Here is a 23,192-nt window from a genome sequence, read left to right as displayed (position 1 = left end):
CCTTCTACATATTCTAAAGTTCCCCCATTATTCTCTCATCCCCCCCCCACCCCCATTATATATCATTCTCCACTTATCAGGGAAAACATTCAGCCTTTGGTTTTTGGGCTTGGCTTATTTCACTTAACATGATATTCTCCAATTCCATCCATTTATTTGCAAATGCCATAATATTATTATTCTTTATGGCTGAATAGTATTCCATTGTGTATATATACCACAGTTTCTTTATCCATTCATCTTTTGAAGGGCATCTAGGTTGGTTCCACAATCTAGCTATTGTGAACTGAGCTGCTATAAACATTGATGTGGCTGTGTTACTGTAGTTTGCTGGTTTTAAGTCCTTTGAGTATAAACCGAGGAGTAGGCTATCTGGGTCAAAAGGTGGGTCCATTCCAAGTTTTCTGAGGATTCTCCACACGGCTTTCCAGAGTGGCTGCACCGATTTGCAACTCCACCAGCAATGTAAAAGTTTGCCTTTTTCCCTACATCCACACCAACATCTATTATTATTTGTGTTCTTGATAATAGCCATTCTAATTGGAGTAAGAAGAAATCTTAGAGTCATTTTAATTTGCATTTCTCTAATTACTAGAGATGTTGAACACTTTTTCATATATTTATTAATTGCCTGTGTATCTTCTGTAGAGTGTCCAGTTCCTTGGCCCATTTATTGATTGGGTTCTTTGTATTTTTGGTGTAAAGTTTTGTAAGTTCTTTATAAATTTTCGAGATAAGTGCTCTATCTGAAGTGCATGTGGAAAAGATTTCCTCCCACTCTGTAGGCTCTCTCTTCACATTCTTGACTGTATCCTTTGCTGAGAAAAAGCTTTTTAGTTTGAGTCCATCCCATTTATTGATTCTTGCTTTGATTTCTTGTTCTCTGGGAGTCTTTTTGAGGAAGTCTGATCCTAAGCCAACATGATGAAGATTCGGGCCTACTTTGTCTTCTATTAGGTGCAAGGTCTCTAGTCTTATTCCTTATGTCTTCGATTCACTTTGAGTTGAGTTTTGTGCAGGGTGAGAGATAGAGGTTTAACTTCATTTTACTGCATATGGATTTCCAGTTTTGCCAGCACCATTTGTTGGAGAGGCTATCTTTTCTCCATTGTATGTTTTTGGCTCCTTTGTCTAGTATGAGGTGACTGTATTTATGTGTTTTTGTCTCTGTGTCTTCTATTCTGTGTCTGCCATCTATTTTGGTGCTAATACCATGTTGTTTTTGTTACTATTGCTCTGTAGTATAGTTTAATGTCTGGTATTGTGATACCTCCTGTTTCACTTTTTCTATTCAGGATTGTTTTGGCTGTTCGAGGTCTCTTGTTCTTCCATATGAAGTTCATGATTGCTTTCTGTGTTTCTATGAGGAATGTCATTGGGATTTTAATTGGAATTGCATTGAATCTGTATAGTGCCTTTGGTAGAATGGCCATTTTGATAATGTTAATTCTGCCTATCCAAGAACATGGGAGATCTTTCCATCGTTGAGGGTTTCATGCCCATTATTAAGTTCATTTTCTTGGAACCTTCCAATCAGCACCAACCTCCTCTCCTCCCTCTCCCAGAGACAAGTCTCATGCATCAATGCATTTATGTATAAATGAATTATAGACCCAATCCTAGGTTAATTCACAAAAGAAGTGGAAAATTAAAGTTTTATTAAAGTTAAAAAAATCCCTTCCCCCTTTTTATGTCATGAATCTTTAAAGTGAATTCGGTTGGCTTGAAGTCAAGTCTGCCTTAAGAAGAAAATTAATTTATTTTTAAATTGTCATTGAATTTTCTAAAAAAAAAGCAAAAGGAGATATGACTGTAGGAATAGTTATATAACTTGAACAACACCTATCCATTCCAGTCAAAAATACTACCCCATTTCTCAAGAGCCAGACTAATCTATTTCATCAAATATTATTTAAAGGTGAGTGTCAGTGGTGGTGCTGATTTTCTCTGAGCAGCCAAAGAAATCTGATTTCACATAAGTCACTGACTGTAGTCAATGCCTTTGTCATTGTCCGGGAGGAAATAAGGTGTGTAAGAAGTAGTTTCTGTTTTCAAAGCATTGCATTGCAGCTTTAATTTCAGTGATTAAACAGAGCAGATCAGAAAACATTGTTACAAAACAACACCTGTAAAACTGAGTTCCTGAATGCTCTCATCATTCTCACAAGTATATGTGAAAAGGAAGTGTGTGAAAATACCTAGTGATGTCGATTCAGATTCAACTAATGGGGACAACCCCAGGAACAGTTCTGTGTGGGATGATGGTATTCAAGACATTATAAAATGTTCCAGGTGCTTAGAATCCATTTCACATTATTTCTTCTTTTTTGCAAAATATATACATTTCAATATATGGTGACTGTTCCTCAGGGTTTGAAGACTGGTGTGTAGAAGGGGCAATAGAACAGTGTCTAGGACAGCAGGAGATGAATAAGTAGGAATCACATAGAGACATGAAGCAAGAGTTTTGAGGTGTTTGACACTGCCTTCCCATAAGCAGGATTGCTTTTGAGATTGCTGTGTTCATTAGACAGGTTGGGGCTCCCTGGCTGAGGATGCCCTTGCATTGGATGGTAGACTGAAAGTCTATGCAGTTCTCTGACCCAGTTACTCTTTTTTTTTTTTTTTTTTTTTTTTAACTTTCAAAAGACTACAAAAGCTGGTGAGATGATACCAGCCCAACAGTGTAAAGTTTACCAGCCATGCTAAAAGTCCAACTCAAAACTGCAAATTCTTCTTGTTCCAGGAGCACAGTACCATGCAGAAGTTACATTGCACGCAAGTTGACAAAATCGTGGCACAGTATGACAAAGAGAAGTCAACTCATGAGAAAATCCTGGAGAAAGCAATGAAGAAGAAGGGGTAATGCTGCTTATTTCACTCTGAAGACCTTTTTCACTGTTCATATTTTACTTTTTCCCAGAGTGCATCTGCTTATTTATGCCAAGGAAGAACTTAGTATTGGCTCAGTTTCTACCATTAAAAAGAACTCCTGGAAAGTGAGACTCATTCATTTTCAACACCCTAGCATCAAAACAGGGCAAGGCATTGGTCCACTTACCCTTAGTTTAGGGACATTTCTCAGCAGAGGCCCTGAAACCTATTCATTCCTTGTAATTCAGTGTCATAAAAAAATAAATCTTAGCCACAGTAATTGAAAAAAAATGCTTTTCTATGCTAATAATTGGTTTAACTTTTTATTCTAGGAGCAATTTTAAACTTACAGAAAAGTTGCAAAAATATAGTAGTACCTCCTCCTGTGCAGTTTCACTTCCCATGATTTCAGTTCCTATGGTCAATCACAGTCCAAAGATATTAAATGGAATATTCTAGAAATAGACAGGTCATAAATTTTAAATAACTTTGATTACAGTATACAACTTTAATTGTTCTATTTTAATATTAGCGACTGTTGCTGATACTTTACTGTGCCTAATTTGTAACTTAAATCTTATTATAGACATGTAGGTACAGGAAACATAACACAGTTATGTTTGGTACTAGCTGTGGTTCCAGGCATTCACTACGAATCTTGGAATGTGGATAAGGGGGTACCACTTTAGTACAGAGAATTCCCATATACCCTTAGCTCAGCTTCCTCAAAAGTTAATATCTCATATAACTGTAGTACAATTATCAGAACATAAAATTCACATTGGCATAATATCATTCATTAAACTCTAATGCTCTTTCAAGTTTCACCAGATTTCCTAATAATGCTGTTTTTCTATTCTGGAATCCACTCTAGAATTTCACATTGCATTTACTTTCTTCTCAGTCTCCTCCAATCTATGATAGTCTCTCCCTTTCATGACTTTTTCAGTTTGCAAGAGTTCTGCTCAATTATTTTGTAGAGTGTGTCTCCTTTTGGATTTGGTGTTTTCTCATGATTGGAGGGAGAGTATGCATCTTAGGAAAGCACAAAGCGATGCTACTTCCTTGCCAGCTCATGATTTCAGGGGCAATGTTGGTTACAGGGTCACTCGGTTACAGTGGTTTCTGATTTCTGCACTGTAACATACATTGCTTTTCCCTTTACTACTTATCTATATCTTCAGGAAGATACCGTGAGACTAACACACATTCTATTTCTCTGAGGAATTGTTTTTGGTCCAGCTTTGTCTTCAGAAGCTTTCCTTTGAATTTTAATCTCCTTCTGCAAATCCCTGCTATCTTCTAGTTTCCCACAGCCTTTGATGTGAGAGAAAAGAAGAAAAAAAGAATCACTTTTCCCTTTTCTTGATTCTTTTTTTTTTCCTTTTGAAATTCACTTAAGATGTATATACCTAGCAAACTAACGCTCTGAAAACAGAATCAATTGCATTTATGTACAATTTCTGGTTCCAGAGATCTAATTTTATGACATGAAACTGATGTAATTTTCTTGAGGAATAAGTGATAGATAATTACATACACTATCCTGATGTCAAGCCACATCTTTTGAGAGTTACCTTCCTATTGATTACAGCTTTATTTTCCAGAAAAATACAAATCATACCTAACTATGGAGCATTATCATTAAGCACAGTGTGCCTTTTGTTTTCGACTTTGTTTTCACTGAGTATCATAGCAGCAGAACCAAGGCTTTGAAAACATTTTGACACATATTTTAAGTGAGTCAGGCAAAGCTCATGGCTTATGTGATCATCTTGGTGATGAATATGATAGATTTTGAGGAGCTGTTTTAGACTTTTGGCTACATCATCAGCTTTGGCTTTTTATCTTATATATTTATTTATTTATTGGTAAATTGTTTTCTCATTTTCAATGAAATTTTAGACCACATGTGAAAGGGAGGTGGACATAGATTCTAATAACATGTTTTGAGGAAGAAATTTTGGAGAACTCTAAGGTTCTCTCCAAAAATAAGCATTTTAATTCACTAGTCACCTTTTCCAAAAATGGTCTATTTTTTTAATGGCTATATTGGAATTTTTTAACCAGAATCTTTATTTAGAAGATATTAGAGTTGAGTACTAATATCTTGTCTTTGCTAAAAAGTATTCGACAGCTTTCTAAATCAACAACACTGCCTCTAGAAAGCAAAGAGGTATCCTGATCTCTTTATTGTTTTTCCTTTCAAAGGTTAAGTGGAGTCAAAGTGACATTACTTAAGTTTTTCCTCGTAAGATACTTAGCACCCTTGTCAGGCTAATGAGCAGTCTTAGAGATCTCTCAACAAATGAAACCCATTTTTTCCTAAGTGTAGATAAGACTAAATATCTATAGATTTCTTCTTGCGTCCTGTAATTGCCAAACATACTACCTCAGGGCTCTTCACTGAGAGCATTTTCCAAATCCTTAAAAAAATAGAAGTCTAGAGTTTACCCCTGAGGACGACTGAGGAGCAGAGGATCAACATGGCTTCCAAAGCATCTTCAGTGGAAGATAGTCCTAAGGAAGAAGGAGAAAGAAAACATGAAAGAGGAAAAAGAAAACCTCGGCACAGATTTACAAAACATGATTTGGAGATACTTAATCAATCATTTGAACAGAATCCCTACCCAGAGTTTGCAACCAGGGAGGAGCTGGCCAACCAAATGCATTGCTACATCTCTGTGATAAATAATTTTTTCCAAAATAAAAGAGCAAGACTACGACCTAGAGAGAAACAGAAAATGTTTGTCACCAGGAGACAACAGGTATCCCCTGTCCAAGCTCATCCTGTTGTGGGCACCCAGGTTGCCCAGATGCAATCTCTCAGCAGTGCCACTGCACAGCCCTCTTGCCCCCAGCAGGCTCCACTGGGAAGAGCTGGCTACTTTTCTATGGAGACACGGGGACTTGCTAATGAAGAGGATGGGTCATATGACTCTGTGGTTGCAGGCAGTGCAATCAAATCCAGTTTTGGTTTGGAGCGTCAGTGGGATACAGGGAGAGGATCTTCTCCCAGCTTCAGACCTGTCATGTATAGCCATCCTACATTGTCGGAACAGGGTTTTGAGAGGGCCACTTTCTCAACAGAGGAAAGCCAGCATAGCAGGCCCTTGTTTTGGCCCTATGTTGACAGTGAGCAGGGAATGATGCAGCAGCAGGAGGAGCAGGAGCTCCCCTGTCAGTATTGGCTGGATGAAGGACAGCAGCAGAACGACTGGGGATATTATCTTCACCAGCTGCCACAGCCCCAGTATTACCAAAAGATGCTCCTATTTCAGGACCCATTTCTAGTGCCCCAGAAGCAGGGGATCTTAGAGCATCAGGTGCCCTCCCTCCTCCAACAGCAGGAAGCAGGTTGTGAAGGCATTGGAGAGGCCCTGAGCTCTCAGGGGCAGTGTACATCTCCCACACAAATGGTGGTCAGTTCTCTGCAAGAGCCTCTTGGTCAAGATGGACAGCAAGGTGCTCCAGAGCAGCCCAGGTCCCCAACCCAGCAGCTGTGGGAAGAGGGGTTTGCAGAGGTCATTGACTGGGCTAATATTTTAACTGGAGGACATGGAATCAGTTTTTAGAGAGCTATAGTGTGATATCATTCTATTATCATCCACTGGTTCAGGGAAAAGAACTCTCTGGAACATGTACATGAATTGATCACTTTAGGAGCCTCCATGAAAAAAGCAAAGAAAAAAAAAACCCAATTAAATAAAAAATAACAAAAGTACCTTCAAATTCTTTGTACAACCCCACCCTCCACTAACACACACACGCACACACACACACATCCGTGCACACACATATTCCTGAATTGTCAGCATCTTCTGCTGGGCCAGCTCTACCCACCAGTGGTATACCCATGACTGCATCATCCAGTGCCCTGGAGAAAGGTGGTCTTATGCAGATGGTACCAGACCAATCAGCAGAGGCAGCACTGGCCAAAGTGAAACCAATGTGTGCTTCAGATACATGCTTCCTGCACAGCCCTGACTCAGACATTGTCTCCCCCTTGGTGGGAAGATCCTCCAAGATGCCTTTGTATGGAGGGCACACAGGCTGCTGTCCTCCTCTATGGACCAGGACAACATCTTTGGCCATCGCATCATGTGCCAGGACAATGTGGACTCTGAAATTTGTCAATGTCATTGGTGTCAAAATGGATTTGATGGTGTGGAAACCCTAAAAAAAAAAAAAGAAGAAGTAAATAAATTAAAAAAAGAAATAAAAACAAACAAACCAAAAACTAAAACTAAAAAAAACAAAAAACACCAAAAAACAAAAACAAAAACCAAAATCAAGGGCATTATGAAGGAAACCATCTCAACCAGGATTGCCTGCAAGAAAGAAGTCACAAGATTCTGCCAGAATTCAGCCTTCTAAGAAAAGACTTCTACAGGGATGTCTGCCCAGCAACTGTCTGTCTAAGTTTGGACTGGCATCTCCCTTCTTATTGACCATTCCATTTTTCTCTAGCAATGTGTAGTGACAAAGCATTGTACACTGGTTGCAATCATTTAAGCAACAGCAGGACCTGGAGAGAAAGCTTGCACTTGTGGTTATTGCACTTTGCCCACACTCATGTAACCTTGTGAAGAGTCTGATATGCTGTATTTGTGATGGGTCTCATACTTGTTTGTGAAATTAGGATAGACTATACTTATTAAATTGTCCAATAAAGCATGTTTTGTATGGATTTCTAAAAAAAAAAAAAAAAAAAAGAAGTCTAAATAATACATTAGAAGTGTGACTCTGCTTCATGTACAACCAGAGAAACAACAGTTGTACCCCATTTGTGTACAATGAATCAAAATAAATAATTTTTCTTTAAAAAAGTTACTTCAGCTGGGTGCAGTGGCACACACCTGTATTTCCAGTGGCTCAAGATGCTGAGTCAAGAGGATTGTAAGTTAAAGTCCAGCCTCAGCACCTTAGCAAGGCCCTAAGCAACTCAGTGAAAACCTATCTCTAAATAAATAAATAAATAAATAAAGCGAGCTTAGGATATGGTTCAGTGATTAAGCATCTCTAGGTTCAATACCTAGTATCCCCCCAAAAAAATTACTTCAAAAATCACATATCACATACTCTCTTCTGGAGAGCCATATTCTAAGTAAGTATAATTTCCTAGTATTACTGACCATGGGTATCAAGATTATCAGGACTTTTTACTATAAAGAAGTTATAGTAAACGTCCATGAATGGGGAAACTGGTTATGTAGTCCTTGGAAATTTCTTAAGCAGAATTAATTTCCAAAGCAAATATAAACCATCAGTTCAACATAGGATTTTCCAACTTTGTGATGGTATGAAAGCCATATGGTTAAGTAGAAAACCTACTTTGAATTTTGAATTTCAATCGTTTCCTGGGCTAGCAGCTTGCCATGCTGGGCAGTGGCCACCAGTTAGTACCACAAGGGCAAACAGTTGACGCTGCAGTGGACTATTCTAAGCCAGGATGTTTGGAAGGTTAGTTGAATGAGATGCATTTTCTACTTACGATGAATCTATCATACATGATCCCCTCATAAGCCAAAACGTGCCTGTAAAAGGTTTCCTTAACCCACCTTCTCAGTGAAGAGAATGATTGAAATAGGAAAAAAAAAAAAAAAAAGGATCTTTATTCAAGTGCTCCATAGCTGTTGCCTAATGACATGATAGCTATGTCTCTCCTGTGTTTTCTACTCAATTTCTTTAAGGTAGCAGGGAGAAGATGAATGGGGAAGTAGAGGAAAGATAAGATGAAGCTGGGAAAATTCAAACTTACAGAAATTATTTTACATATCCAGAAAATAAATGAGAATATTCAAGATATGAAAAAGTGCAATCTTGATTTTTTTCTTAATATTACAGGAGTGCATAGCTTATATCCAGAGCTAAGACCATTGAATGCAATGTATCACTGCACTTAATGTGAAAATTATTTTCTAGAAAAAGGCAGGAGAGCGTTTCAGTAATAACCAAGCTCACTGAATGACCGACTAGTGAAGAAACATACTGAGTCCCAGCTCCTAAGAAGAAACAGATTGATGAAAGACTTTGCATTTTTAGAGTAATGCTTCTTTCAGAGGAATGCTCGATTAATGACATAATGAAATATTCTGACTTAGGTTGTAATAAACCAGAACATACATGCTGAAAACAAAAGCTCAGGACATGTTCTTGTTTTAGCATCAATATGAAAAGGAAAATATAATCATTGAAATATGCAGTAATTGTTGCTGGGCTATTGCCTAGCATCTATTTCTTACAATAGAATAAGAAGCAGAAATTACCCTATGATGCCAAGAAAGGCTATTTTCTTCCTCATTGGCATATGTAAAAGACAAAAATCTGGCTTTATGACCAAAATGTAAGAATTAAAAATTCACTTCAAGGCTGAAGACCTATTTTCCAGTTTTCATCCCAAATAATATTTTATTGAATAAATGAAAAAGTGCTTGAAGATAAATAGGAACCAAAATGGAAACTCCAACAACAGACCCCTAACAATGAAATAATTGCTAGTTCTGGAGCATCTCTTTGTGTAGCATTTGAATTGAGTAATCATGATACAGATAATATTTTGTAAGGTATGAATCTATTACTAGAAAAATTGATGCTGCTCAATGAGCCATAGTATTCCATATTTGATGAATATATTGTCTTCATCAGAAAGCTTTGTTCCAAAGGCCCGAGGGAAATGGGAGATATCTAATTTCTGGCATGCATTTGCAATTTTCTGTTTTCAGGGGAAATAATTGTCTGGAAATGAAAAAAGAAACAGAAATTAAAATTCAGACCCTGACATCAGATCACAAATCAAAGGTAAGAAAATGCCCATTTTTATAGCAGTGAACTTACAGAAGATACTTGGTAGTTTTTTAAGTGGCAATACCAAATAGAAATAATAGTAGTCTGAGGCTACCCTGGGAAGAAACAGGATCCAGAGCTGGTGGTTGCCCCAGATTTACTTGCTTTGAGAAGAGACACTTCATGGAACATCTTTTTGTCTTATCTATGGAAATATACTAACAAGATTTATTTTCTCTCATTCTAAGTAGTCAAGTGAAATCATAAATAGAGAGACTAGAAGGAAATACTGTATAAAATATAGAAGGTAGAGGTAACCGTAAATGTATGAAAGAAAAGCACCCAAGTTGAATATTGAGTAGCTGCTTGATACTTACTCCATCTTTGCTGTGGAAATTTGGAGTGAGGAAAATCTAGAGTCAGTGTATTAAGAGATGAGCATAATTACTTACATTTCTCCCCAAGACAGTAGAAAATAGGAGATTAAAAGACCTTACTTAAAGTTGAGGGCATTTGGAGACCTAAATGCTAAAAGTCACTGAAGAGCAAAAAACAGTTCCTCCAGTAATATTAAATTTACAAGAAAAAAAATCTGTGCATATAATAAGATGAATGCAATTACTATGTACGACCATAAAGCTATAATTAAAAAAGAAAAAAGAAAAAGAAAAAGGAAAGAAAATCTCAAAGCTCCCAACTCTGGCTTTTGGTCACAGCAGCCAGCCTCCATATGTATATATGCAGCTTCTATTTTCCAGTCCAGTAGTCCTGTTGCATACATGGGCCAGCACTCTGCTCTTGATAAAGTTGTTGGTGTCATTAATTTTGTACAGCATGAACTTCTATTGAGTAAGTGAACCATTTATGTTTTGAAAGCTAATCCTCACTCTCTCCGTCCTTATTTGGAATACCTGAAAATTAATGCTTTATGCAACAAACATTCCATGATTTTTAGATGATTTACCTTTCCAACAGAAAAGAAGAAACCTTGGGCAGTGATATCAGTTTGCTTTTGCTGTAAAATAATCCGTTAAAATTTTGTGCCTTTAAACAACTACCTTTTATGAGCTCACAATTGAGTGAGTAGGAAATTTGGCCTGTACTCTACTGGGTAGTTCTTCTGGTTTTTCTGGGCTCCCTTTTGTGTCTACAGTAACTAGCAGGTGCTGGCCTCATGTGGTGGCCTCACCTCTGGGGGTTGGCTGACTGCTGACTCTTTTACTACTTGACCTCTCAGCCTCTAGCAGACTAGCACAGGCTGCCACAGGGTGCCAGGCATAACAGAAGAATATGCACTGTCCAAGCCTCTGCTTGCATCATGTTGGCTCTTGTCTCATTGGCTAAAGGAAGTCAGAAAGTCAGCTAAATTCAAAGATGTGGAGGAATAGACTCTAGCTATTAACAAGAGGAACTTCAGAACCACATTGCAAAGAGTATGACTACCAAGAGGGGAGGACATATATTAGGGATGATACCCCTACATGTTTTAGGGATGATGCACTAAGTCATGATCCAGAAATAAGCATGCACACAGCTCTCTGTTCAGACCTGTTACTTGATGACAGTGAAGCAGGAATAAAAGCATGGAGTCATGGAGCGAATGCTGATGAAATTGATAAAGGAGTCCAAGGACCAGAGCATGGGCAAGTTAAGCAGTGAAATAGTAGGTCACAGTTAAATATTTATAAGCCAAAGTGCTTGATTTATGTTAATAGGCAATGACTTCCTGATCCCATTGATTAATACTTTTTTTTTTTATAGATTGCAGGGGTGGGAGGGATCTGCTGTGCATGAATTATATTGTGCTTTCAGTTCATACCTAACTTATGAGCATTCTAGATGACCCCATCCCTTTTTCACCAAATAGGTCAAAGAGATTGTGGCACAGCACACAAAGGAGTGGTCAGAAATGATCAACACCCACAGTGCTGAGGAGCAAGAAATCCGGGACCTGCACCTTAACCAGCAGTGTGAACTACTGAGAAAACTACTAATCAATGCTCATGAGCAGCAAACCCAACAGCTGAAACTGTCCCATGACAGGTAGGAGAGTCAGCCATCCCCAGAGTAAGCTGCTCGTTTTTTTTTTTTTAAAAGAGATTAGTTGTTTGTGGGTGTACATGTGTATGCACATGTATATGTGCATGCACGCTTGACATACAATGCTAAGCTTTTATGTGTGTTGTTATCATACAATCGATGTGAACTAGGTGAACTATAAGAAATAACTTTTGCCAACAGAGAGCTTACAAGGGTAGGCAAGATGTTATGTTCACGTGAAAAGTTAAATCAAATTGCAAGTAGTGTGTGATACATACTACAAAATGTCATAGACATTAAGGGCATCCAGACTGTAGGTGTTCTACCTGCTCTGAGTGCTCTAGAAGGCTTTACCCAAATAGGGCTGGAACTGACCTTTGAAAAAATGATCCAGAAGAAGAAAATACACCAAGGGAGAAAAAAACCAACCAGTGGAACTCCTAGAGTTATTCTGACCACTCAGTGACTAACTTGGGAGAGACTAAGTTTACATTATTAGGAGTTCTGTGAACATTAGGAAGACAGGCCTGGTCTAAACAGCAAAAAACAAAAAGTATCAGCTTACTTTGCCTCTTCCTACTTCAGCAAAGTAAATATTGCATTTGAAACACTGTACAGGTTAAACTGGACCTTCCCCTGGAAAGAAGTGTTTGTGTCAATCATGCCTGTTCACCACAGCTTGCCTACAGCCAGCTCACTTCCCTCTAGGTGCCTGCTGTATGCCAATTAGGGTGTATCGGTGTTCACAAAGAATAAAAAAATGAAAACATTATACAAATAAACAACATGCTTTTAAAAATGTTAGCTGCATAAATTATTTGGTTTCATGCCCACGTTCCCAGCCCTATTTTAAGTGATAGATACTGCCATAGAGCATTAAGTCTTTTTGCCATTGTTCCTGCTTCTTATTTGAGGCAACTAGGTAAAGTATAGCATGCTGTGTCTCCTCTGAGATAATGTCCTGTACCTCATGCAGATGGAAGCATGCTATTTGGTTGTACAGGGTTAGAAGTCATCTTTTCTTTTTCCTGAGCAATATTCTTAATTTAATATGCAAAAAAAAAAAAAAAAATCTGTTTCTCACTCTACCATTGACTGTTGCTACAATGCCAAATTTTAGATTTAAAGACTTCTAGCATAAAGCTCTTTTTTTGTTCCTTTTTATTTTTTTTAAATGATTTCTTTTCTTCGTTTTATTTTGTTGTTGTTGTTCTTTTATTTTTAGATGGCGTCTCACTAAGTTTCACAGGCTGTTCTAGAACTGTGATCCTCATGCCTCTATCTCCTAAATAGCTAGTATTACACCACCATGCCTAGTGGCCATAGGCATTTTTCTAATCATTTTTGTACTTTAATAAAGAAAAAAAAAAAAAAAAAAGGCTAGGTATGGTGGTGCACTTCTATAATCCTAGCAACTCAGGAGGCCAAGGCAGGAGTATCCCAAGTTCCAAGCCAACCTCTGCAAGTTAGCAAGGCTCTAAGCAATTTAGCAAGACCTTCTCTCAAAATAAAAAAAAATAAATAAACAAAAAGGGCTGGGGAAGTGGCTCAGTGGTGTAATGACCCTATGTTAAATCCTGACATCCAAAAATGAAATGAATAAAATAAAATAAACAGAACATAAATAAAATAAAATACTCCAAACAGTATACATCATCTGAAAAAAAAAAAAAAAATGCTTAGGAAGTCATTTGAAGTAACTAACAAGGTACTAATGTACCTTAAAAAATAAATACACAGCATCTTTCAAAGCAACAGCAGTGTTTAAGTTTTTTCTCAAGTGCCTGGTAATCGAGTTTCATTTTTGCCATCACAGTTGTTGTTCTCGGCCAAAGGTCCTTACTTTCTAAGCACTGTTTGCAACATTTGGTCATCAGTGTTAAATAAATAAATGGCTAAAGGGAGGAAGAAATGGTTGACTTACTAACAAGTTATGGAAAAATTTGAGAGCAATTTCCTTGGTTTCAGAGTTTCTATGCATAATCCTGCTGCTGTGGCTCTCAGGTAGCTGACTGAAGAACGCTCAGCTTTGTCCATCATTTTTGATGGCACACAGCATGTACCCAGTGATGAGTCACTGTAAAGGAGCTTTTTTTCTATTTCCTGTGCATACATGAAACCTTTGATTTCCTTTCATTCCCGCAGACTGTCAGCAATAGGCAGTTCACTTGAGAGTGAGAGGACTCTTTCTCTCTTCCAGCACACCTGGTCTCAAATTATGTTAGACCAAGGTGGAAATTCTTTTGTTTTATGGACAGAGATGTCACCTCTTTACAGACCACCACTATCACTTCACCACTAGGTGACCCAGTGTCCCTCAGGGATCCGCCCAAGTTGGGACTTCTTCCCGCCTTTTCCAAAATACAAATTAACTTGATAAGATCAAAAATGAGAAGAAAAAAGTGAGCCCTGTTCTATCATTGCATGTATAATTTGTTCTTAGTTTACTTTTATATTTTTCAAATTTATAACATAAATTTTTCAAATATTTGACATAAAATGTGCTTTTGTGACCATTTTTAAGAATGTGACATCAGGTACATTCACGTTGTTGGGTACCTGCCATGGCCACCCATTTCCAGAACTTTTTCATCTTCCCCAAGTGAAACTGTACACTAACTCTCCATCCTTTACCTATTTGTTTTTCATACACAGGGAAAGCAAGGAAATGAGAGCCCACCAGGCTAAGATTTCTATGGAAAACAGCAAAGCCATCAGCCAAGACAAATCTATCAAGAATAAAGCAGAACGGGAAAGGTAAGTCTGAGCATGCTCACTGGAGAAATATGTCTTGACGTGAAGACACAGCCTCAGCAACATATGTGTGTATGAACACACATACTCATATCTGAGATACAAAACACTAGTGTGTTCTGATTAGGAGTTTATTATAGCTACTATTGAGATGTATTATTATTGCTATGGAACAATAGTCTGCAAAGTTTTCTGAATGTTTACTACCACCAATAAAATAAATGTATATTCAAAATGTGTGTGTTCATTTATGCACAAAATGGTACAAAATTTGATATAATAATATAACTCTAAAACATCCTTCCCATGTTTTACTGGGTCAGTTTGCAAGGATCTTACCTGCTTAGGTGTAAGTACACTCTGGGTGGGACTATTCTGAATAGCCAGCAGGCAGCCTTCATCCCTTGATTTGAGATGTCCTTGATACCAGGGATCACATTTTTTTTTTCATTTTCCAGAGATCATGTTAAAAGCTCCCATTCAGTTTTCTGGTTTGTCCTTGTGTTGGGTGTGTTTTCTGGAAAGAGAAATGAAGACAGGAATCCAGGTGCATGTGGTGCACTAAATAAGAGATCTTCAGCAATGGAGTCAGGGTAGGCCTGAGTAAGGCTGGGGTCCCAGCCAGAGCCCCCTGGTAGCCTTTCCCCAAGCTGCAGACTATATCTTGTACCCCAAATATTTCCCCCTTTGAGGCAAGGGTATCTGATTTTCATATTTCCATACTGGTCAGTCACTGGCTGCCTGGAATTAGGGCAAGGCTTGCATGTCTTTTAGTGAAGGTGCCAAGTGCAAGTGCCCTTTTACTGCAGCTGATAGAGGGGCATCTGAGGGGTATCAATTATCATGTTACCCAAGACAGGGAGTTAACAGCACTTGGTTACCAGTGACTACAGATAATACCTTCACCTCTTCTGCTTACCATCCACCTCTGAGGATGCCATCAGTTTCCTAACCAAGAGGCTGACTTAGGGCTTAGGTACAGCAGGATGCCTCTACAGGAATGGTACCTAGCCAGAGATGGTCTTCTTGGGAAGTCCATGTCCCATCAAGAGACTGTTTCATGCCTTGCAAAGTACAGAACACAGTGAAGATTTGCTCTCAGGGATTAAACAGAAACATGAGTAAGGGGTTCAGGTCATTCATCACCCTGCGAACCATGGTCCAAGCAGTTAGAGAACTGGAAGCTACAAAGTAGATCCTCCTCATTTCAGCTCCCCTGCTACCCACCCTTGACGAATACCTTGTGTTTCCTTTTTGTTTCGAAGACATCAGGACTGCTGTCCAATTACTTGATGCCACTGACTTTTTAAACACATTTCAATTATTGAATGATGCTAAATCATTCAATTATCAAACTATGATAAAATATTAACCATAGTACCATCTAGTATATCTCTTGTATCTAGTACATCTCTTGTGCTGAATTTTTTTTGTTTTTTTGCAATAAGTACCAATTGGAAATAATGGACCTAAAATGGGATAGGAAATTCCACAGCCATTTTGACCTGAAAATGCATTGCCTTTCCCACATTTTGATCAAGTTAGTTCTCTGTCAGTTGGAGTAGTATTTCTGTTTGACAGTAAGAAGGCTACTAGGGAGGTTTATCAATCATTTGTACCAATGCTTATTTGCAGCATGATTTCCTGGTATCTTTCTGGGTCTTTATTGTCAAAAGGTGCCAGTTTCTGGATGTTATTCTCAAATAAGGAACTTGTCTTAAGTGTCTTAGATGCATGAAAATGTCACTATCTTCTTCAGCTCAAAAACACAAAATATTTTAGCCATGGTTTTAAAAAAACCTTATGAATTTGAATTGTTTTAGACTGTCCAAAGTGAAATAGAGTTCAACATGATAAATTTACTAATTACTAAATAGTTCTTTATCTTTTTTTTCAAATGTGTTCTAAAGTAGACATTAGTTCAACTGCAAATTATCTTTAATTCTAAGTTACAGCTAATTAATTAGCAAGTTTTAAAAATTTTATTTCCCTTATTTTTACTTATATTTATTTCTTATAATTTTGTATGCAGTGATAGGTGGTTCCCCAAATTAAAAAGTGACTAGTGTTAAAAAATAATAACTTCTGTATGACAAATAGTTAATTACTTTCCAAATGCACATACCATATGTATATTTGTGTATACATAAAGTAAAAATTTAGTTGAGAAACAAAACTAAAAATGTATCATAGCACTAAGAAAGACATAAAGACAGAAAAATTGTTCTATTCCTGATTCAAAGACATTTCAACAGAAATTACACAGCATTTATAACTTAAGTGACAAAGCAAGCACTATGTATCAACAGGTACAAGGTGGCTAAAGTGACATTTAGGTGAAAAGTATAGCTAGATGCATGTATTTTTAAAGGTGTGAAAATTGATGGGCTAACCTGTTCATACCTGAAGAAGGTAAGAAGGTCAAGAAGCAGAGTAAGCCCAGAGATCTCAGATGGGACAAAATAACAAATAAAAAAGCAGAAAGCATTTAAATGGAATAAAAAGCAGCAGGGCATCCACAAAAACAAAAGCTTGGGATATGAAAAAATAATAAGCTCTATAAATTTTCAGCAAGACTAATCAAGATGAAAAAGAGAAAGCACAAATTAGTGAAGCTAGGATGGAAAGGAGAAAATAACTACAGAGATAATAAGGGAAGGGGTCTGGGAGTAGGAAGGAGAGTAGAGTGAAACAGATAATATTACCTCATGTACATGTATGGCTGCATGACCCATGTGATCCTACAATATGTATAATGAGAAAAATGAGAGATTACACTCTACTTATGTATGATCAATCAAAATGTATAAATGCAATCTACTGTCATGTACAACTAATTAGAACAAAAAATTTTTTGAAAAAAAATCAGGTATACTATAGACAATGAACTTAAAAACTTAGATGAAGTGGAGAAGAACCTAGAAAAATGCAAATAGTTAACAACTGACTGAAAATGGAGAAAACTTGAACAGACTAATAACTATTACCAAAGTTCAACAAGTTGTAGATCTATTTTGTCATGAAAACACTCTACCTCACCAGTAATTAGGGAGATAACAATTAAAACAATAGCATTTGCTCATTTCAGAAGACCAAATGACAGACAAAAATGCCTTTGTCCATTATTGTCTGATAGGTCTGGGACTGGGCAAAGATGTGGAGAAAGCATAATGCCCAGATAACTGTAGGAAGAAGTACAAATTAGGACAATTGTTTTGGAGTAAAGACATGTCCATATTCTAGCACCTGTCAAGTCTAGGAATATAATATCTTAGAAAAAACTTTGGCCAATGGCGCAAGAAGATAAGCACTCACTTCATTTATTTATTCAATTGACATTTCTTGTGCCAAGTATTATAGGGCCCTATGTATCAGGTCATTTTGGCATTTGGAAATAACCTATCTTTGTTAATGAGAAATTGGAAATATTGTAGATAGTTCATAAATGAAAATATCCATATATTAGATAAAATGATGGAGTAAGTAGTTTGAAAAATAGATGTTATCTCTAAAACTTGAGACTAAATTAAATAAATTATGGAAAGAAGGCCAGAATATGTTACTTTTTGGGTAAATTTTGAGAACACACTAAGTAATTGCAGGGGCTTCACCAGGGGCTGAAGTTATGACTCAGTGGTAGAGCACTTGCCTGGTATGTGTGAGGCTCTGGGTTCAATATTCAGCACCACATATAAATAAATAAAAGATCCATTAACAACTTAGATATAGATATAGATATATAGATATTAAAATAAATAAATAAATAGCCCTCACCAGATTCAGAACAGTGATTCACATTTCTGGGAAGAGAGAAAGAAGGAAAATAGAATCAGGAGGAGTGCAAAAGGAGCTTTCATTTAATCTGTAACACTTCCTTTAAAGTATGAGATCATAGCAGAACATTAATATCAGCTAACCTGAGAGGTATATACACAGGTAGTTTTTGTGTGTTCCTCTATACGTTGTATGTTTCGTAATGCTGCACTAAAAATTAGGAAAAAGAAGTAGCAATTCTATCCAGTTAATTAAATAAAGTGTAATTGATTCTTACTTGTATAAGCTCTGTTCCAATAGTCATGTCAACTGTTATTTGTATCTATTATTTTTAGGCGAGTCAGGGAATTAAACAGCAGCAACACTAAAAAATTTCTAGAAGAAAGAAAGAGAGTAAGTACTTTATAATTTTCTTGGCACTCTTCCTTGAAAAAACTGAACAGTAACTTGTGCTTAGATATCTGGCTTCTAGCTTATTTGCTTAATTTGATTTTTTTCCATACATTAAACATTCCAGCTCTCTGCCCCACAAAAGCTATCCCTTACTAAAATCTTTAAGGTAATTATTTGACATCATTTTGCATAGACTACAGAGGCAAGTATATGTACTCTATTATTTCTTAAAATTTTGGTAGGAACGATCTTCCCAATAAGAATTATGGGCTTAAACTCTCCCACTTTTCAGACTATTTTTCTTTATTTTTTTTGACTTGTAATCTCCCTCACTTAAATTATGACCTTTTAAGTCAGCCCGCTTTCATAAGTTTAAAAGTTGTGACCTGAAGTTTATCAGAATTTTTTTCTTTTTTTTTTTCAGCTTGCAATGAAGCAATCCAAAGAAATGGATCAATTGAAAAAAGTCCAACTTGAACACCTAGAATTTCTAGAGAAGCAGAATGAGCAGGTATTTTTCTTAAAATACATAAAAATATGTAGGCTGTCAACCAGCTTCAAGAGGCAAATACCATGACCCACAGGAACCCTTCTGCTAACGCCCCTGGCCTGCAGACGGTAATAGGAAAGTACCTAGAAGAATTTGCTGCCTATTAGACTCTATTTTCTTGGTTTCATCCAAAAAGTACAGAAAGTACCTTTTTTGGAGGGTCTGTGGGTAAAAGAAAAAGAATGGAGAAGTCATCATTTGAACATGTGATGGGAATTCTAAGAATGACCTTACTAAAACTGTATGAATGAAAAAGCAGGAGAAAAATTACTTCTCAATTTTCATTTAGAGATTTATAATTTGCAGCCTCCAGGCAAGTGAAATTATATTTAAAAGCCAATTTAAAAATTTTTCTATTTTCAATGTCAGTCCAAAAATGAAGTTATAAATTCTTCCTTGGATCTAAATTTATGCCTCCAATAAACCTACAAACCACCCAGGATGCATGGACACCATACTCTTGGTGCTTCTTCCAGGCAAAGCAAAACACTAAATAACACATAAATAAAGAGTTATCCCAACTCCAGCCATTTAGTTAACAGCACAAGGATAAATGTGTTTTTATGTTTCAAAGTACAGGTGGGCTCCATCCCTAACGGTCCCTAACCCATCAGCCTTCCAAAGCAGTAATTTCAACTTGATGGAAATTCCTCTAGCTTAAAAGGCAACATGAACCTCAGGAAGGGTTTAAATTTCAGACTCTGAGTTCACATTTCACTCTTTAGGTGTGAATTTACTCCCATTTAGAAACTACATGGACAGAATCTTCAATGAAATATGTACTTGAACAACATTGTTCTTTTCTATTTCCTCTCATCTATAAAGTATATATATTCTCAAAGTGAATGGCTTCCACTGAAAAATTTTTAAGTAGGGATTACATTACAAATTACCTTTAAGAAAGTAAAACCCATGAAATCTTTTTTTGTTGTTGTTTTTTATTTGTTTGTTTTTGTTTTGTTTTGTTTGTGTTGCATCTGGGCAACCAATCTGACTTCTGGTTTCAGAATATTTTTTGGTTGACAAAAGTTTTATTCATCTACATACTTCTGAGTTGCTTCACTATTGCTTTTTCTGCTAAGTGCTTCTATTCATGAGTAGTCCACCAATCCCCAAAAGGGACCATCAATGTGTATTATGCCATAAGTTCAATTCATTTGACCAGCTCATAGCTATGTCACCTTCTGGTACATTTTATGTAACTCCTGTTTTTGCTCTTAAAGTGCTTCCCAGAAAGTGTTCCTGGGGAAGTGGGAATGTGAATAAGGGGGAAATCATTATCTCTAAAGCTTTAGAACCCTCTTGAGTAATTCAAGAGTAAGTGGGGATAAGGATGCCCGGATGCCCTGGAGAGAGGATTTTTTTTTTTTTTAATTCTCCTTAGGACAAGGGCACAATGAAAGGTAAGGCACCGTTATGTTTTAACTATCTAAATTAAGAAACTACTTAGAAATTATTGTGTTGCTTAGCAACACATTTGACTAAAGAATGTAAATGTGCTAAAAATTGCTCATCACTACAATAGTGGTTTAGCTCAGAGCTAGAAAATACAGTTTTCTCATGTTGTTAGTTTCAGATCTGAGTAAATAATTTTTAAAAAATCACTTTGAACTTTTACACTGATATATGAGTGATTCAAATCACATTAGAATTCTCGTGTTAAAATACTGGATTAGTAATAGTTGCATATGAAGAGAATGCTTGCTTTTTGTTCATAAAATTCATAAAATGCCTTTCAGTGTGTCATAAATTATGTCTACCACCCACAAAGGAGACTTTGAGTCACAGAAGCTCAGAAAGTGCAGAACATGAAAAACCTTGAGAACTGATGAAGATTTCATGAGTTTCAAGGGAAAAAAATTCAAGATATCATACTGATCCTTTGGACAAATATAAAATTTGAACTTGAATTTCTGTGTTGTTTTGCTTTACAAATACGGACCATCCTATAACTAGTTGAACCCCAGATCTTTCTAGTACTTTTTTTGTTTGTTTAATTTAGGGATCCAAAAGCTCTCAATTCCCAGTTATTCTGCATGGCATAACACTGTCATAGCCGTAGCGGGAAAGAGGCTGTGATTCCCTTTCTTCCCTCATAAAAGTCAGGATCTGCAACCACATAGAAGAGCTCCTTCAGAACCAACTAAACACCTCATTAACAAGAATAGTTCCCTGTCTCTGGACAATTCCAAACTTCTAGAACCATCTCCCAAACTATCCATAAGACCCAAGACTTAATTTTTATTTTTGTTTTTTCTAGGTGAAAGAAATTAAACATTTTCTCATAATATTTCCCTTCTACGGTTACCTACTGCTTTCCAGTGACCCGGTTCCTATACATTCTCCCAGCCACCCCCCTCCACCAATCCCATAATAAAACATGGATGGATCCACTTGATAGTTAAGACTAGTGTCTCAGACATTGGGAGAAGTAATACAATCAGTCCTATGTTTTGGTTCTGATTTTGGATCCTACCCCCATATGTTCATTGTAAACCACTATATGGCATTGCCTGATTGATCAGCCAATTATTCACTTAAAACTCCAAAGGCCAGGAAGGTTTTTCCTGCTCAGGTTTTCCCATAGACCTCAAGTCACAGGTATCTCATCTGTCTTGACATGTGCCATTTCAAACATTAACAACTCCATTACTGTCACAGTTGAGTCTTAAAAATTGTTTTTTTGTTATCAGTCTTATTGTTTAATAAAGCAAGGTAAAGGGTTTGGCTTAAGGTTGGGTTCCGTGCTCACTGCCACAGAAGGGAAGCCAGTCTGGGGAAATAGGCATCGGTTGTTTTATTTTGATTTGTTCTTTTTTTTTTTTTTTTTTTTTTTTTTTTTTTCTGTAGAGATCAGCTTGGGGCAAGTTTGTCACTGATGGGTGTGTACATGTTTTATTCTTAGATTTTTTCCTTTTCTGTTTATGGTTTTTGCTTCATTTCTCAAATTCACTTCAATATTCATTTGTTTTCTTTATTTTCTATGTATGACTCAATTTTGACATTACTATTTTTGTACAAACAGCTTTTGAAATCCTGTCATGCAGTGTCCCAAACGCAAGGTAGGACTGAAATTCTGATGAGCAAACCATTGCTTTCCTTCTTGATTACAGTATTCTTGATGCAACCTCCATTTATGATTCACATCTGGTCATAACTAATATCTTAAGGGTTTGGACTTAAAGCGCTTGACTATTTCATGCTTGGATTTCTGATGTAGTATTTCATCTGAAATGCCCAAAATCTTTAAAGAATTATTTCCGATGGCATTTTAGCCAGCATTTCCAATTGCAGATCTGGGAAACAGATCATGGTAATAAAGACAACCCAGATATCAAGAATAGTGATATATATATTTACACTTGTTATATGGACCCACCATGGCTAACACCGGGTCACAGAGTCATATCGATTACAGATGCTAATGTGACTGCAATTAATATTTAGTGTGCCCCACTGAAAGTTGACTGGTGGTTTTTAATGACAGAGAGTTATGGTCTGCATGCAGAAAAGTTCTATAATGTATTTTGTTATACTCTCTGCTAAGTCCAGTCTTCCAAGGACCCTAGTCACCCCTAATAAAGTGACCATATCATTTATTGTTCAAACCAGAAACAAGACATATTTAAGAAAGGGAGAACTGTTCATAATAGCCAGCCATATGCTGGAATTGTCCCAGGCAAATGGAAATGAATGGTCACCCTGCTCATACAAGAACTTAGCTTTCAAAATTATCTGTTAATGTCATACAATTCTTCTAAGTTATGTTCAATATTGTCTTTAAATGCTAAAGGGGTAGAAGCATAGGGAATCTTTACTACTATTTACCAAACATCAAATTATTTAATTTCCAGTGCTGATAATGTTTCACTGTCATCTCTTATGAATACTGTTTGTGTCATAGTTTCATGTTTGTATATTTTTCTCCATTTCTTCATTTTTTTCTATTAGAGTATTATTATTGTCAGGGATAAAAATAATTATCTGGGTGGAGGGAATCATTCATCCCAAATGTAAACAG

General features: G+C 36.8%; 1 protein-coding gene across 13 annotated transcripts in view; it reads left to right on the top strand.

The window, feature by feature from the left end:
- Window positions 1-23,192, top strand: part of PLCB4 (phospholipase C beta 4) — a 389,153-nt gene that overhangs the window by 363,233 nt on the left and 2,728 nt on the right. For 11 of the 13 annotated variants that reach the window (XM_079129411.1, XM_079129408.1, XM_079129410.1 and 8 more), the window contains 7 exons: window positions 2,747-2,862; window positions 9,600-9,675; window positions 11,528-11,703; window positions 14,356-14,457; window positions 18,564-18,621; window positions 19,046-19,132; window positions 22,197-22,233. In XM_079129411.1, the coding sequence (XP_078985537.1) occupies window positions 2,747-2,862; window positions 9,600-9,675; window positions 11,528-11,703; window positions 14,356-14,457; window positions 18,564-18,621; window positions 19,046-19,132; window positions 22,197-22,233 (652 nt within the window). The remainder of the gene's footprint in view (window positions 1-2,746; window positions 2,863-9,599; window positions 9,676-11,527; window positions 11,704-14,355; window positions 14,458-18,563; window positions 18,622-19,045; window positions 19,133-22,196; window positions 22,234-23,192) is intronic. The other 2 variants (XM_079129403.1, XM_079129404.1) reach the window with 1 other exon arrangement.

The sequence above is a fragment of the Sciurus vulgaris genome (genome assembly GCF_902686455.1).
Source record: "Sciurus vulgaris genome assembly, chromosome: 2".
In the NCBI taxonomy this organism is placed as follows: Eukaryota; Metazoa; Chordata; class Mammalia; order Rodentia; family Sciuridae; genus Sciurus; species Sciurus vulgaris.
The sequence above is the reverse complement of the archived record's forward strand: the minus strand, read 5'-3'. Positions and strand labels throughout refer to the sequence as shown.